The sequence below is a fragment of the Sturnira hondurensis genome, unplaced genomic scaffold, assembly GCF_014824575.4.
Source record: "Sturnira hondurensis isolate 20B ecotype Veracruz unplaced genomic scaffold, ASM1482457v3 Scaffold0009719, whole genome shotgun sequence".
Lineage (NCBI taxonomy): Eukaryota > Metazoa > Chordata > Mammalia > Chiroptera > Phyllostomidae > Sturnira > Sturnira hondurensis.
This window is the reverse complement of record NW_028082350.1, coordinates 12,916,733-12,934,957: the sequence shown is the minus strand read 5'-3', so window position 1 is coordinate 12,934,957 and position 18,225 is coordinate 12,916,733. Positions and strand designations below refer to the sequence as shown.

Here is an 18,225-nt window from a genome sequence, read left to right as displayed (position 1 = left end):
GCAGATAAGAAATTACGTCAACGAGTTAGGGACCAAGATTTTGCAGCCCAAGATAAAAGAATCAAGTACAAAAATAAAGTAAAAATCTTGTAACATTGCATTTGAATTGGAAATATTATACGTAAGGCATGCATGTATTTCCTAGCCATCTCGAAACACTCAAAGCAGCAGGTCCTTGCAGGACTGGGCAGGAAGGGACAAGGTGGACTTGCCGAAAAGCAAGGAGGCTGTCACATAAGCTGTGGGGCTGTACCAAAAACACACAGCGGGGAGTCATGTCTTACTGACCTAAGCCTAATCCCAGCGCACTTAGAACTCTCCTTCCAGTTTAGTGTAGGACTTGAACAGCCTTCCCCCAGGCTCCTTCCCTTGGTCCTCTCCCCTTTCATCTCCCACAGGCACTGGAGCTGGTAGGAGGGGGAAGGCAAAACCTCGTTCCATGTTCTTGGACTTCACCCTTTTGAATCGTGTCAGTTACTGGGTATAGTTTAATGGCTTTTACAGAAGAAAAACACCTTGTCTAGATAGCTTTCACGCTAACAAGGCTTTAAGAGCTAATGGGGGACGTGGCCACACTGTTTCATTTTAAGCTTTCTACCTTCTTCTCCCCCTCCCTTCCCCCTTCCTCACCTGCCAACCAGTGAGAAGACCCACCTCTCAGCCTCCTGAGGGCAACTGAGAGGCAGGAGCAGAGCCACTGTCTTCAGTGACAATGACCTGGCAGACCTGTCACTGTGGGGATCTGAATCTGCGCTGAGTCAAGACTGTAGAGGCAACTTTCCGGGCAGAGGGGCAGTTAAACGACCACGGCAGGAAGCGGAGGTCAACTGTGCGCTCAGAGGAGGACGGACTCGGTACCTTGACAGTGGCATAAAAAGAGGGGGGTCCCTGCTCTACACGGAGAGACTGAGAACTAGGACAACCTGATCCGCGGACTTGTCTGGACCCAACTTCAAACGAAACTGCTGCAAAAAGCCATTTTAGAAATGGTAAGTAAAATTTAAAAAATGGACTGATTATTCGACAATCTCAAGGAGTGATCATAAATTTTTAGGAGTAATAACGGCATCATGATTATTTTAAAAGGTCCCTATATTTTTTAGAGGTGCCCAATTCGGTCTATAGGGATGGAATGACATCAGGTCTGGAATTTGCTTTAAAATACCCCAGCAAATGAGAGAGAAAGCGAAAAGGGGCAGGGGAACCAACAGTGATTAAGCATGGGGGTGTCCATCATGCAGTTTTTTCAATTTGGTACAGGTGTTGAAAATTCTCATAGTAAGATTTTTTTTTTAAAAAAAGTGAAGGAGAACGAAGCATAACAAATTCTTCCAGTCTCAAGAACAAGGGAGAAAAGTTATAGTCTACAAACAAGTAGCTATATGTAAAACTATATTAAGATTTATATGAAATAAGATCACCTTAAATCTTGATTAATTATAAGAATACAGATTAAAAAAACACCCAACAGACTCAATCCGATACCCAGCAGTCTTTAGCACTGCAGGTAAATAATAGAATGGTCTAAAAAATCTGAACTCCACTCAAGCTATCTGGAAGAGGGCTGAGATAAAATTATATAGTACAACCTCAGCTCCAGAGTGACTGGCACTAAGAATCATATGAGGAAACATGAATATCAAGATCATCTTCAAAGCCTTCCAGCACTTTTCCCCGCACAGGACTGGACCCAAGGGGCTGTTTGGTGGAAAGGCATTTTGCCACGTAGGTGACATCCTGAGCACATCTCCCTGAGAACGGAATCTTCAGAGGAAGACTAGCTGAGCTCTGCTGCGGAAGCTTGAGAAAAGGGATCAGACAGGACCAACGACTGGACGGAAAGGGGAGGCCAGACAGAGCACTGGCGCAGTTGCACGGTGGGAAGTAAGTGGGGGAGGAAATGGTTCTGTTCCCATCAACCTGCACGGGGCCTCCGAGAAACGCCGACACTCTGCTGTGCGCAGGGTGAACTGGAGGGCTCTGGCCCCCAAATTCTCACCTCGGTGCTGCCAGGGAGCAGTCCTGTGACCTCGAGCGAGTGGGAAAGCTATGCGAGCCTCTCGGGGCCTTGGTTTCTACACTATGAAAATGGGGAATGGTGTCTTTTTGTTTTTATTTCACCCTACTGTCCTCGTGGTGAACGAAGGAGCATTATCTGGCAGCACTATAAAAACACTCAGGGGCTGCAAACGTAAGGTACTCCTCTTCTCTGCGTTATTATTATAATTATTGTTGTTGTTGATGCTGGTATTATAGACCATTTAATAACTGAAGCTTCAGATCTTTGGCTAAAGCAACCAAAGATTTTGAGGGTATTCGGAAAACGGTAATTCAATCTGTAAGCTGGTCAGTCTCTTTGCCTTCCCTTAGTCCTCTGCTTCAATTCTGGTTATTTTCATCGCATATTCACTTTCCAGGCAAAGGCCCGAAGGAAGAAAAAATTCTGAATTCAGCGTGACTCATTCTGTCACTTGTGGGCTTGCACGAACGACAGGGGTGAAGATGGCCGAGAGCTGGTTCATCTGTAGACGTCTTTCATCTACCACCCAGTGTCCGTTATGAAGAGAAGTAAGGGTCATGCTATTGTTCTGAACATTTTGTGTTGATGCAGAGATTTGCTGCTTCTTCCCTTATCACACACAGACACACAAACACACAAAACAAATGAAAAAACCTGTCAGTATGATCAGTGGCCAAAAGAAGAGAGAGAGGCAGGAGTGGGGGGTGTCCATGAGAAAGTGGGTTTGAAAACTGGATCTTCCCATGAACCACGCTGCATGGGCCGCCCGCTCACAGTCTGCACACCAGGCGCAGACTCTTGGGCAGAAGCAGCTCCGTGGCACCCTCAGTCTACGTGCTCCCAGGCACCAGCGCTGGCAGTGCGGCTCCATGACCGGGGCTGGAGCAGCAAGACTGCTGGACCTGAGAGAATCTTCTGGAAGGGCCTGTCTGTCTGCAGTGCTGCAGCTCCCCTCCACCTGAACAGCCAGGTGAGGCTGGGTGGTCACGGATACTGGCGATGAAGCCACGGAGTGAAGCCACACACACAGGCTTCTGATACCCAATCACGTCGTCATCATCAACATCGTCATTATCGTGGGCTTGGAAACCACATGTGGCCCAACCAAAGGAGATGCCTGAAAAATGAGGATGACCTCTGGAGACCCTGAGGAGAGAAATTTAATTCTGTGTATTTCTGTTTTGTTTTTTGTTTTCAGAGAGTTTAAGAAAGTAAACTTCTCAAAGGCAAGATCTGTGTTTTTTTCTCTGCTCCTTGACTTGGTTCAGTGACACAGAAGGTGAATCACTCTGCTTGGCCGGTGACAGAGAAGCCACCATATTCAAAACACATTGTCCTGGTGTCTTCCGTCCTGCTCGCGAAGGGGGAACCACCGCAGTCCAAGCAGACGCCTGGGTTCCGGTGGTGGTCTCCCCACACGCCGGTGGGCGGCCACACGTGAGGCCCCGGACCCTTCCTGGGCCTCGGGCGGCTCAGCTGCCCAATGAGCTGGACGGCGTGATCTCTAAGGCCCTTCTGGCCTGAGCACTGGAAGAAATCATCGACCGCCTTGAAAGAGCATTCCTGCATTTCAGTTTAAGCATCAGGCTCGTCTGAACTGGCTTTTAAAAACTAAGCTTTGGAATTTCTTTTATTAACTGGTGGTACCACCCGTTCAAAGATCAGTTGACCCTGCTCTTCATCTGTTATCGTCCTTGCTTCTGGTCTTCCTGGTAATTAGCCACGTTGACAGCCTTCCACGAAGGCCATTGTTAGTTCCTTCATGTTGTGCTTCCATGAGGACAGTAAGAGGGCCACTGCGCTATATACACACAGGTACAGCTGCTGCAAGAAAGAGCAAGGGACCTTTTCGGTTGCTGAGACTCGCCAAAGAGGCAGTCTACAAACGAGGTGAAAATCTGAAAGCAGGTCTTACCATTTCTTCCAGCTCTAGCTGGCGAGTGACCTGCGTCCACCTATTTCCTCATTTGCCAGAAGGTGAAGAGAGTTCTATGCTTTTGAATTAAGAAGGCCAGGGCTCGTTTCTCCTTCCAAGGCCAGCATCATCCGGCAGGCTTCGTGCTTGCCAGGCCTGTGCTTGTGGAGCCCAGTGGGCCAGATGTGAGGGCCACTCAGCATTAGTAGGCATTCATGTGGAGCTCATGGGTCCTGCAGACAAGGGAGATAAAAACTCTCTCTCTCTGCATATCTGTGGAGAGTCTCGGACCTGGAACACAGTCTGTAGATGCCAGCCAACCTACTAGGGCCCTGGCACGGCAGCCTCTCAAGTTTTTAAACGAACAGGAGGAGTCCTGTGGTTCTGCCAGGCACTGATGGTGGTGTTCACAACCTTAGTATCTACACTTCTGTACGGAATAAAAGACTGCATTTCGGGGATGGTTTCGCCTCCACGTCCCACGGTTCCCTGTCACAGCTGAGGCTCAGAGTCCGGGCTGTGTTCTCACTAGATGTCAGGCTTCAGGTCACCGCGGACCGCAGCCTTTCTGCAGCAGGCTCTGTTACTTCAGGTGAAATGACCTCACTTCACTCCCCCTATACAAGGGTTTGTCCATTAAACAAGTCTGTGAGTGTCTTTACCAGCAGGGCAACTCAGCAAATTAAAAAACAAAACGAAACAACTCTCCAGTTGCACATCCCCCAAATTTTCATGAAAGAAAGAAGTCAGCAGCTAAGTTCCCACCCAGGAATTTGCCCCAGCAAAGGATACTGCAGGCCCGAGGCCCCAGCCCTGGTGCGGTAACCTCCCAGGCGGCGGCCGCTCTCGGAGCAGTGCCAGGCAAACTGCTTGTCCTGCCCCGTGCTCAGCACCCACTCCAGCTCCAGGACAAACAGGACCATCGTCACTCTGCTCTGATGTGCTGCAAACCAAGAGGCAAGACAACGACCGTAAGGGCTCCTAAAGGAGGCTGGCGAAGCGCGGTCCAGAGACGCAGCGCTCTCTTCTCCCCTCCCCGGACCCCGCAGACACAGGCTAGAAAAGGGGCTCTCATCAGCGGCTGGGGGGTGCCTCTCTACAGGGGCACGTCCCAGTTTTTATGTGACGTGGGTGCCACTCAGCTCGGTGCCTCACTGGAAGGTCTCTCACGGGACGGAACAGAGGGGTGGGCCGTGGGCTCATCTGAAAGCCGGGCACAGGGAGGAGCTGACTCCAAGGCTCTCACACGGTGCTGACAGGACTCAGCCTCCCACAAGCTGCTGACCAAGGCTTTGGGCCCTTTCTGACTGACGTGGCCTCCGCTCTGTTCCCCACAGCATGCAGTGCTTCTATCGGGAAAGGGAGCAGGACAAAAGTCCCCATCTTTTGTAGTCTAATCTGAGAGGTGATATTCAGTCCCCGCCATGCTTTAGATCCCGCCCACACTCAAGGACAGAGACACACACACGGTGAGGCAGAGGCCACTAGGAGCCTCGGAGGCTACAGCACCACAATGTGTCACATGTTTTAAATGGCCCCAACGGTGCAACACGATAGCCCAAGATTTGTAACAAAGACAGTTAAAAAATATGTTAAAGAACAAAAACTCAGGTCATCTAAAGGAAAATATAAACTGCGTAGGTCAGAAAAAAAACAAGGAAAAATGGAAAGGGGTTGGATTTTCACAGCTCTGTTAAAATCACAAAAAAAGCCATCATGTGTAAGAGAGAGTATACTTAGTTTTTATAGCTCCAACTGGCTGAGCAAAGACCAACTGGGGAACGTTCTAGCCCTTGGCACATCGCATTATTTTTTTATTTTTTTATAGGAGTTTATTTGTACCAAACTGACGACATGTGCTCGGGGAACCAGGTCTCAAACGCTCTGTTATCACACAGCACGTTAATGGTCTGGTTACCTGTCTGTATCTTCCACGTGACTGTAAACTGCTCATGGGCAGACACTACACGTCTTGTTCACTATTACAATCCTCAGTTATTGGAACGATGACTGGTACTCCGTAAATACAGTTATTCAAAAAATACCAGAGAAGTGACGTGTGAAAAAAATAGAGACTAAATCTACAGGGAAATGAATTTTGGTTCAAAATCCACAACCGAAAAACTCAATTCTTAACATTTTCCCAAGTCAGCATGGGTCGCTACGTCTCTGGAGGCCTCCGAGGAGGTGCGGGATGGCCACACGGGATAAATGAGGCCTAGAGACTTGGATGAAATGACCTCAAAGTGTTACAAGGTCCAGTGTTCTGATCCCGAGACATCGTTGGCCTGGACAAAGAAATCTGTGGCAAACGTCATTCCTGATCCACAGGAAGGAAATGGCCTGCGGCACTCTGTCGGTGGTAAAGCTACCGTCCAACCGTAATTCCCTCCCTTGGACAGTCTACACACGCTGAGCCTGTCACAGCACGTGACTAAAACAGACTGAGCCTGTGTGATGCAGCTCATGCCCAGTGCTGACCCCGGTCTCCACGCCTGCTGCACAGCTGCGAGCAGGGTGGTGGCATGGGTGGGAGGCCAGAGGCCAGAGGCCAAAGGCCAAAGGCTGAGGGCTGGGCAGCCACACCAACCAGCTCAGTCCCTGCATTGGACCAGCCGCAGGACCACAGGCCAGTCAGCTCACCCCTTCAGGCCTCAGCATCTTCCTTCTAAAACAGGGGTAATTGCCACCTCAGCTTCTTGCTTTGCTTTAAAGAGCCAGCCTGCTTTAAAGTAAGGCCCCTCCTGCGGCCAGGGAGCCACCAGGAACCCTTCCCAAGTCCGGACTGGGGAAAGCCCCGCCCTCACGCCTACCTTGATAGGTTTTCACAGGAGTCATCTTGTTATAATCTTCTGATAAAATGAATTCCTACAGAAAAGAAGAAAAATGCTAAGTGAAAGGAAATTCTGTAAGTGAATAAGTATATTTTGGCAAAACCAGGTTGAATAAAGCAAACATCATCATAGAATTGCCGATACATCTAACATTAGTATTTTGCCAATCAACTCAGCATTTTTGTCCCTATTTAAAAGTGGTAATCATAACTGTGACTCATTTGCAATTATCCTAATTTTTACCTTGTAATTGATGGTAATCTTTTTTTTGAGTATACATTTGAAGAAAACTGGATCAAGTTCAGAGTCTTGATACCGACAAATTTTGAAGATAAGCCTGATTCGAATTAATTTTCTTTCTTTTTTTCCTTTAATTCTCACCTGAAGATATTTTTTTCATGGTTTTTACAGCGAGGATGGGAGAAAGAAAAATACTGATGTGAGAGAGAAACATCGATTGTTTGCTTTCCTGTAGACACCCCGACTAGTGACTAAATCAGCAACCTGGGTATGTGCCCTGACTGGGAATCAAACCCATGACCCTTTGGTCTATGGGGCGACGCTCCAACTGGCCAGGGCAAAGTATTGTTCTTTCAATGGGGCCATAGCTAAAAATTTACAGGGCCCTGGCCTGTGTCCAAGTAGATGGCAATCCTCTGCCTGAGAAAAAATACTTTAAAGTCTTTATTTCCAGTATCGGTTACTATTTCCCCATCACAAGCTTCTCAAGGCTGAATCTTACTCATCCCTGTGTCCCAGGGCAGCTGGCAGAGTAGATAATCAATAAATGTTGATTGAATGGATCTTTGAAAGGCACCTCTCAATCTGAGGAGATTAACTTGAATGTCAAATTTACTCAAAATAAATTTTTATGTGACACATACGCACTCTATGGGGATACAGAACAGTGGGTGAGTGTGTCTCACCTGCGCCGTCCACCTCCACCACGCCACGTGGGCACGCTGTCATCTCACGTCAGCACGAGAGGGCGCACGCAGGACAATACAGTGTTTGAGAACACATTCACACAGTGGGAGTTACAGTGCAGTCACAGCTGTTCTACTTTATTATGCGTTGCTATTGTTAATCTCTTACTGTGCCTGATTATAAGTTAGAACTCATCCCAGGTGTGTGTGCATAGGAGCGAACACTGTGCGCCAGGTTCAGGACTGCCTGGAGTTTCAGACATTCCTGCAGGGCTCTGAAACGAATCCTCTACAGGTGAGGAAGAACTACTACGTAACGAAAAAATTATTCATATATCAATTTCCTCTTTAAATTAGGAGTTTAGAAAAAACTTATTTGTAAGCAGTGTTATTTATTTATGGCTACCTTTTTGTTGCTAATTTCTAATTTTACTGGCTTATATTTAGAAAACATTTACCTTTTATTTTTTATTTATTTATTTTTTAGCTTTTATTTATTTATCTTTAGAGAGGAAGGAAAGGAGAGAAGGAGAGAAACATCAATGTATGGTTGCCTCTCGTGAGTCCCCTGCTGGGAACTGGCCTGCAACCCAGGCATGTGCCCTGACTGGGAATCGAACCGTGATCGTGTGGTTCACAGGCCCGCAGAAAATATTTACATTTTAAAAAAATTAGTAAGATTATCTTCATGGTCAAGATATTAATGATTTTTAAGTGTTCTGTAGATAAGAGGAAAATGCTTTCTATCCAAAGTTCTAGATCTATTTATATACCTATTTAATTAAATTTGACTATAGTTTTAAAATATTCTATATTTTTACTTATTTGTGTACTTGAATTTCAAATTCAGAGAGATGTGGCTAAAGAAATGGGCTTTAATTTTAGTGTTGATTATTCTGATCATAAAAATAATATCTCACCATACATAAACAAAAGCTATGAAACAATATTGAGATGGAAATTCAGTTGTCTATAACTCTGCCAAAGAGTGAAAATTCTTGTTGACATTTTGATTGTGTTGCCTGTCAATCTTTTCCCTTGCGTGTGTACATTGAACACACCACATCAGAATGGCACCACTGTTGCTACTGTTCGGCAGTGCTCCTTGCTCACTGCCGAACACCATCACATGAACAGTCTTGGTCATTAACCATTCTCTGAAAACCTAAGTGTGAGGGCTACACAATACTATACTGAGTGGCTATGTCAGATTTTATCTAATTAGTTCTGATCATTGCATTTTTAAAAAATATGTTTTATTTATTATGCTATTACGGTTGTCCCGTTTCCCCCCTTTATTTCCCTCCACCCTGCACACCCCCTCTTACCCACATTTCCCTGCTTTAGTTCATGTCCATGGGCCATACATATAGGTTCCATCTTTCCTATGCTATTCTATTTTCTAAAAAATAGAAAAAATCTATTTATTTTCTACCTACCATTTATACTACTTATTCTCTGTACCTTTTCCCCCTCTCTCTCCCATTCTCCCCACTGATAACCCTCCATGTGATCTCCATTTCTGTAATTCTATTCCCATTCTGGTTGTTTGCTTAGTTTGTTTTTGTTTCTTTTCTTTTTAGATTCCATTGCTGATAGTTGTGAGTTTGTTTTCATTTTACTATTCATAGTTTTGATCTTCTTTTCCTCAAGTAAGTCCCTTTAACATTTCATATAATAAGGGCTTGGTGATAATGAGCTCCTTTAACTTGACCTTATCTGGGAAGCACTTTAGCTGCCTTTCCATTCTAAATGATAGCTTAGGATAGAGTCATCTTGGATGGAGGTCCCTGCCTTTCATGACTTCAAATACCTCTTTCCAGCCCCTTGTCTCCAAGTTTTCTTTTGAGAAATCAGCTGACAGTCTTATGGGGACGCCTTTGTAGGTAACTATCTCATTTTCTCTTGCTGCTTTTAGGATTTCCTCCTTGTCTTTAATCTTGGGTAATGCAATGATGATGTGCCTTGGTGTGTTCCTTCTTGGGTCCAACTTCTTTGGGACTCTCTGCACTTCCTGGCCTCCCTGAAAGTCTATTTCCCTTGCCAGATTGGGGAAGTTCTCTTTCATTACGTGTTCAAATAAGTTTTCAACTTCTTGATCTTCCTCTTCTCCTCCTGGCATCCCTATGATTTGGATGTTGGAATGTTTAAAGTTGTCCTGGAGATTACTAAGCCTCTCCTCATTTTTTAAATTCTTGTTTCTTGATTCTGCTCTGGTTGAATGTTTCTTTCTTCCTTCTGGTCCAAACTGTTGATTTGAGTCCAGTTTCCTGCCCATCCCTGTACATTTTCCTTTATTTCACTTAGCATAGCCTTCACTTTTTCTTATATTTTGTGATCATACTCAACCAATTCTGTGAGCATCCTGATTACCAGTGTTTTGTACTCTGTGTCTGATAGGTTGGCTATCTCTTCATGGCTTAGTTGTATTTTTTTCTGGAGCTTTGATCTGTTCTTTCATTTGGGCCATTTTTTGGTCTCGGCACACCTGTTAGGGGTGGAGCCTTAGGTGTTCACCAGGGTGGGGCAACCCACGTGGCTGCATTGTGACCCTATATGTGGGGGAGGGCCCAAGAGGGAACAGGGCTCCACTCTCTGCCAGATTTCAGTCACTTCCCCCGTTACCCATCAGCAAAGTGGGCCCTTCTGGTGCTGATTCCTGGGTGGGTGATTTGTGTACGTTCCAGGACCATATGGGCTCTCTAATGGACTCTCCTGTGAAGCTGGGAGTTTCTCTCACTGCCTCAGCCTCCACAGGTGTTTTCAGTCAGAGGTCTGAGGCTTTATTTCCCTGCTGGAGTCTTTGGTTGCGGGTCTGTCTTGTTCCCCAGTTGTTCCTCCTGGTTTTATCTGAATGCGAATGTGGGACCCTCGGGCCGCCAGCTGCCCCCTAGCCTCAAGTCCTCTCCATGTGGCTGCCCGTCTCTGCCCCTCCCACCGGTCTGGGTGAGTGTTTCTTCTTTAACTCCTTGGTTGTCAGACTTCCATATAGTTCGATTTTCTGGTAGTTCTGGTTGTTTTTTGTTTTTGAATTTGTTGTTGCCCTTTTTTTGGCTGTGGGAGGAGGCACGGTGTGTCTGTCTACCTATGCCTCCATCTTAGCTAGAAGTCTGATCATTGCATTTCTAACATACCAGTTCTTCTTATTATAATGAGATATCCTTAGTATTTCTTGTCTGTTTTATGATTATTTCTTTGAACAGTTTTCTAGAAATGGAATTATTGATATAAAAGGTACAAATACTTCTAAAGCTCTAGTTGCATATTACCAATAATATTCTAAGTAGTTTGTGTTCCCTCTATCATTGTACAAAAAGAGTCTATTTCATTTGATTCTAGGCAACATGCATATTCTAAAAATGACACTACTTAGATAAAAATGGAATTTAAAATGTTTAACACTCCAAAATGTTTATTAGCCTAGAAATGCACATTAAAACAACAAGCTATCACCTCAGTCCTGTCAGGATGAGTATCATCAATAAATCAATTAAAAACAAGTGCTGGTGAGGCTGTGGAGAAAGGGGAACCCTCGTGCACTGTTGGTGGGATTGCAGACTGGGGCAGCCACTGTGGAAAACAGTATAGAGATACCTCAAAAAATTAAAAATGGAACTGCCCTGTGATCCAGTGATTCCACCTCTGGGAATATATTCAAAGAAACCCAAAACAATAAACCAAAAGAATATACGTACCCCAGTATTCACTGTAGCATTATTTACAAGAGCCAAGATTTGAATGCAGACCAAGTGCCCATCAGTAGATGCGTGGATAAATCAAGCTGTGGTACATTTACACAATGGAATACTACTTGGCCACGAAAAAGAAAACCTTACCCTTTTTGACAGCATAGGTGGACCTGGAAATTACTATGCTAGTTAATAAATTACAAATAAAGTCAGTCTGAGAAAGACAAATGCCTTCAACCTCACTTATGTGTAGAATATAATGAACAAAATAAGTTAACAAACCAAATAGAAACAGAATAATAGATACATAGCAAAGGCTGGCAGGTGTCAAGGGGGAGGGGTGTGGAGGGGCTGGGTGAGTAAAGGGGAAAGAATTACGCAAAAAAATATATATATATCTGTATGGCACATAGACACAGACAACAGTATGGTGACAGCCCGAGGGAAAAAGGGGCGGGGGGAGGTGGAAGTGGGCAAAGCGGGGACAAATGGGGACAGAAAGAGACTCCACTTTGGGTGGTGAGCACACGGTGCAGTATACAGATGAGGTTTTATTGGGCTGTACACTTGAAACTTGTATGCTTCTATCCACCAATGTTACCCCAATAAATTCAATAAAGAAAAATTAAAAAATTGATCAGAGCAAAAAATGATCCAATCACTGTAGATATAGAATATCTATTAACACAGAAGCTATGTGCATAATTTCTCTTCTTAAAAATGTGTAGCCAGAGGATCATTATAATGCTGTTCTTTTTGTAACAAAAAAGAAAAATCACATTAAGAATTTTGATTGGAATTGCACTAAACCTTTAAATTCAGAAAGAATCGACAAATGAAGTCTTCTTCTACGTGTAATTAACAATTCTTATAATGTTCTTCAACTAAGTCACATTTCTTTTTAAGATCATTGTCAGATCCTTGTGAACTTCTGTGAATGGGATGGTTTTTCTATTACTTGGCAAACTGCGAGTGAAAAAAAATAGTTACAGGTGCCACTTTTGGACTAAAACTGAGAACACAGTGGAATCCCAGTCCCTGGGAGACAGACTAGAGACCCATTAGAAATCCTGTTAGTCACAATTACAGGCAGTGTACTTGGTTACATGGAACATTTAACACAAGCGAAAGGCAGAAGAAGGCACTATTCTATCCCTAAGTTTAGAAGGAAGAAGGCATGTTTCAGACCAGGTTAGGAAGGAAAGAGGGACAAAATGGCAACACTGGTTAAGCTCCAATGTTAAGGGCTGGCATTAATGGCCAGCGCTCCGGGCCCGGAAGGAATAAAGAAGAATGGAGTATGCTACTCAGCAGGCTTCTCTGCACATCTGTCAGTGCCTCCTCCACTCCTGTATCTCTGAACTTTTGGGAAAATCAGTTCCTGCAGAATGAGTCAACTGGATGGCAGCCTTACTGTACTGGGGCAACGTCATACTGAAGGGTGACCAGCACGCCCAGTTGTTAAAGAACATACAAGGCCATGCTTGTGTACACAGGCGCCGTTCGCTTCCTGTGCGGTGTTTCACAGGAACAGCAACCATCTCCTCTGGTCTGCAAAACTGCGGTCAAGGAGATGCCATGGCTCTTGTCTGCCAACAGAGGTCATCCCGACCGAGTCAGGCCCTTACTCAGCTTTTCCTGTCTAATAGAGAGGCCAGCCGGCAGCGCTGAAATGAAAGGTGTGGTCTTGTTTTCTAGTCATCCTTACACTCTTACACGCCCAAGCTCCCAGGGGTGTCCTAGGTTCTTCTGTGAAACACAGGACATAGTGGAGCAGAAGACTGGGATCCACAGGCCTGCGGTGGAGCTCTGGCTGCACCCCAGGAACCGGGCGCAGCAGGAGCACAGGCGGCACAGCCCCCACCCCGGCCGAGCTTGTATGCGCACCTATCTCTTCCCCGCTCCTTCCCTTCCCTGTCCCCTGTCCACCCGTCTGCTCCCCGCCCCTTCTCCTTTCAAAGTGACATTCAACCACTGCAAAATATTGTGTAAGAGCTTTTAAACAATCAATAACAACTAAATTAAAGAAGCAGTGAGCCTGGCCCGGCTGCTCTCTCCATGGCTGCCTGACGCTCCACTCTGAGTTTCCAGTAAAGCGATGCTACCACCCAGCTCTAAGCAAGGCCCCTGCCCCGCTCACCTGCTCAGGTTCAGCGAAACCGTTTCTTACTGTAGTTGAGAGTTTGCCAATGATCTCTTCTTTCTTAAAATGTAGCACTACTTTAAGGAATAAAAATAGGAGCAAAATAGATAGTGGGATTTTAGGAAGAGAATCAGAAAGGGAGAAACCAAAGAGCTTAAATCCATAACCCATGGACAGGAACTAAGACAGGACTGCTGGAGGGAAGGGGAGATATCGGGTGGAGGGGGCAAAGGGGGAAAATTGGGACAACTGAAACAGCATAATCGATAAATTTTTCAGTATTTTTAAACTTAAAAATAAAGGGACATGGCAAGCAAAAAATTTTTTATTATTAACTATTGATTACTTGTCATATTGGTCATATATCAGAGCATTGACTTAATGCTTGTTAAACCTAGTACTTATGAAGAAAACTAAATTAGACTCTCTCTATAGGGTTTTCTCTCCTCGCGGGAAGAAACGGATCACAAACCAACCGGCAGAGTCATCCAAAAACTAAGCAGGAACACTCTAACCCCACCCAAATATGATACAGAATGAAGACAGGAATGGTGTCATCGGCTCCACTGGCCAGCCACAGTGTCACAAAGTACACAGCTCTGAGGTGCTCTTACACGTGTGCTCACACAGACCCATGGCTCAGAGGGGAGGTACACATGCACACACACACAGCGCTGTGCACACAGGGGTCCCACATTTCTGGTTGGGAAGAAGCGTCTTCTTTCTGCCCCTGCCTCCATAAAACACACTCATGTAAAGCCAGAACCTCTCTGAGGGGTGTGGTATTGGTAAACTTCTCATTTTACATTCCCACGCAAATCCATTTCTGCATCTGCTGTAGAAATGTTCAGGATATGTCTAAATATATGGCTTATTTTCTTAATTATTCATTTATACAAGGGCAATTGTGTTTTTTAAAAGATTTTATTTATGCAAAAAAGATTTTTTGATTTATAAATAAAATCTTTTATTTAAAAAAATCTTTTATTTATAAAAGATTGTCAGTAGGGGAAGGGAAGGAGAGAGGGAGAGAAACATCAATGTGTGGTTGCCTCTCATGCATCCCCTTCTGGGATCTGGCCTGCAACCCAGGCATGTGCCGTGACTGGGAATAGAACCCATAACCGTTTGGTTTGCAGGCCCGCACTCAATCCACTGAGCCACACCAGGCAGAGCCGATTGTTTTCATTGTGTGGTAAATATAAATAACACTACATTTGCCATCTCACTCATTTTGAAGTACACAGTTCAGTAGTGTTAAGTGTGTTCACATTGTGGTGTAACAGGTCTCTAGAAACATTTTCATCTTGCAAAACCAACTCCGTACCCTCTGAACACTAAATCCTCCCTCCCCCCGGCCCTTGGCAATCACCTTTCCAGTTTTTGTTTTTGTGACTTTAACTACTTTCGATGCTTCCTTTAAGTGGAATCATGCAGTATTCGTCCTTTTGTGACTGGCTCATTTCACTTAGCAAAGTGTCCTTGAGGTTCACTGCTGTTGGAACATGTGGCAGGGTTTCCTTCTTGTTCACGGCTGCACCATATTCCATTCTAGGCATATCCCACATTTTCTCTATCCATTCATCTGACCATAGACTGCGTTGCTTTTCCCTCTTGGCGATTTGTATGAAGCTGCGACGAACAGGGGTGTGCGTGTCTCTCCCAGATTCTGCTTTGAGTTCTTTTGGATATATACTCACAAGTGGGACTGCTGGATCATGTGACAGTTCTATTTTTAATTTTTTAAGGAACCGCCATACATAAAGGGTGATTGATTTTAAATTCAGCATTAGAAAACTATTACTAAAATTGATTTGAGAGAGAGAGAGGAAGGGGGAGAGAGAGGTAAGGGAGAATAGAGAGAGACATTGATTTGTTGTTCCACTTATTTTTATTGGGTTGGCCAAAATTTTCATTGTTTTTTTTTCCCTGTAAGATGGCTCTAGTAGTACTTAGTTGTCTTTAACTTCATCTGAAATAATTTTGTTAGATTGTATGTGACAGCTGTCACATCAGCATGCATTTTAAAAAATTTATCAAAATTGGTGAATTTTTATGTAGCCTATTCAATATTGAAGATGGAAGAAAATATGCAATAGTTTTTGTATATTATGTTTTATTATTTCAAGAAGGGTAAAAATGCAACTGAAACTCAAAAAAGAAAAGATTCATGCAGTGCATGGAGAAGGTGCCGTGACTGACCGAACGTGTGAAAAGTAGTTTGTGAAGTTTTGTGCTGGAGATTTCTCACTGGGCGATGCTCCACAGTTGGGTGGACCAGGTGAAGTTGACAGAGATCAAATCAAGACGTTAACTGAGAACAGTCAACAACGTTCTCTCATGGGGGCGATAGTTGACATACTCAAAATATCCGAATCAGTAAAGCTATTGGTGAAAAATGTGTCTTCTTTTTATGGAAAAATTAAATGGACTTTTTGGCCAACCCAATACACTCATTGATTGCTTCTTACATTATACCCTGACAGGGGAGTGAACCCACAACCTTGACATTTCAGGAGATGCTATAATCAACTGAGTTCCCCGGCCAGGGCCTTTCCTACCTTTAAAACTGCTTTCTTTTGGACACACTCACGAGGAAGAAAGCTATGCAATGACAAAGGCACATTCAGAGTGATACAGCTACGAGCCAAGGAACCGTAAAGGCTGCCAAGGACTACAAGCACAGCAGAGGCAGGAGAATGTTCCTCAGAGGACGGTGGGCCTGCCAACATGAGCCTCCAGGGCTGTGAAAGAATAAATTTCTGCTGTTTGGGGAGGCGGGGGAAGGGAAGAATCCTGTTTTCTTTTTACTGGACAGTTTCATAATTAACTGTGTCTCCTCTTTGCCTTGGCCACCACGTAATTCAGAATCAAATTCAAGTCTTCATCACACGACCTATGCCAGTCTTTACAGCTCGCACGCTTGTATTATTCTCAGTTTCACCCAGGCTCTGCTGGCTGTCAGGAACTCAAGCCAGTTTACTGACGGGGTTTACTGCAGAGAGATCGAAGCTGCGGGTGCCACCTCCTGCCCCTCCTGCAGGCTGGGGGCCACCACTGTCCTGCAGCCCAGTAGTTTTCTCCGAGTGCTGTCCTTTATCCTTTCTCAGTCCGCTGGTCTCCTCTACAACCCAACTTCTGCTCCCTCGTTACTGGGGCTTGCATTGGGCCACCACAGCCTCTCTCTATAAGGGAACCTTCCAGCTTCACTTTCTACCCGCTGGCTTGCTCTCTTAGTGCTTCCAGGTTCAAATTCAGGCAGGAATCTGACCAGCCTGTGCATCTTTTCTCACCAGGACCCTAGTCAGTGCACACAAGGCCCCCAGCCAGTCTTTCGGCCAAGAATCCACTGTCAGTTCAACTAGTAGGTACTGAAAGAAAGCTGTCACGAGAAAACATGTCTACCTCCATCTGTGCATCAGGACCCACGGAGGGCTGGCCAAGCACAGGCAGACATGGTGTGTAGCACACCTGGTCCACCTTTATCTGACCACGATGGGTACAACACACACACTAACATTCCTACGCCTCTGGTTCCAGGCGCTCTCTACCTTTGAGTGCGTATGTGCACACATGCAAATATTTGCCCGGGACTTGACTCCAGTTTTTGTTTGCACTTTATTTTATTATGTATATTCTTGCAAGCTTCTGTGATAACTTTCTGAAATCAGATGAAACATAATAAATGGATAAATAAAATAAACTGACTTTTATATTTTACAGCAGTTAATCCTATAGAACTATGGTATAGTCCTATGGTATAGGACTAGCTTATACCATAAAATTGCGGTTTCAAAATTACCAAGAAATTTAGAAAAGAAATTCCCGAAAAATAATGGCTTCTGCTTAAATATTTAAATGGGAGGAAATATGTTTATTTCCTAACCCTTTTATAGATGTGAAAAGGTTAAGACCTGGAATTGGCTCCTTTTGTCTTTTTATTTAAAGCAGCAATTCTCAAACTTTTGGGTCTCTGGTTCCCTTTACTCTTTTTTAAGATTTTATTTATTTATTTCTAGAGGGGGAAGGGAAGGAGAGAGGGAGAGAAACATCAATGTATGGTTGCCTCTCATGTGTCCCCCACCGGATACTAGCCCGCAACCCAGGCATGTGCCCTGACTGGGAATCGAACCGCGATACTCTAGTTCAAAGTCCTGCGCTCAATCCACTGAGCTACACCAGCCAAGGCCCCTTTACTCTTAAAAAATTATTGAGAACCCACAGATTGAAGTTGTTGATATTTATCACATTAGAAACTGAAACTAAGCCCTGGCTGGTGTAGCTCAGTGGATTGAGCGCAGGCCTGCAAACCAAAGATTGCGGTTCGATTCCCCATCAGGGCACATGCCTGGGTTGCAGGCCAGTTCCCAGCAGGGGATGCACGAGAAGCAATCATACATTGATTTAAAAAAAAAAAAAAAAAACCCTGAAACTAAGAAGAATTAAAATAATAATTTTATTACATTAATATAAGACAGCTGGGTCTTCATATCTGCTGCCGCATTCAATCTGTACACTGTTAAAAAATGAGAGTGCAAAGGACAAATCACACCTTCGTATTACGAAAGTAGCTTTGGACTCGCAGGCCAGTGTGAGAATACTGGGTCAGTGACTGATCACACTTGTGGTTTTGATTAATCTTCATGTCAGACGCTGTCAATTTGCCTGCAGACTTCAAAGAATCATTCAGAGAATTGC

At 44.6% G+C, this 18,225-nt stretch overlaps 1 protein-coding gene across 1 annotated transcript in view; it reads right to left on the bottom strand.

Annotated features, from left to right (window-relative positions):
- Positions 1–18,225, bottom strand: part of WDFY2 (WD repeat and FYVE domain containing 2) — a 118,420-nt gene that overhangs the window by 22,012 nt on the left and 78,183 nt on the right. Inside the window, exons 4-5 of the mRNA XM_037057584.1 lie at positions 6,749–6,803; positions 4,728–4,878 (exon numbers count right to left, since the gene is read on the bottom strand). Coding sequence (XP_036913479.1) covers positions 4,728–4,878; positions 6,749–6,803 — 206 coding nt within the window. The remainder of the gene's footprint in view (positions 1–4,727; positions 4,879–6,748; positions 6,804–18,225) is intronic.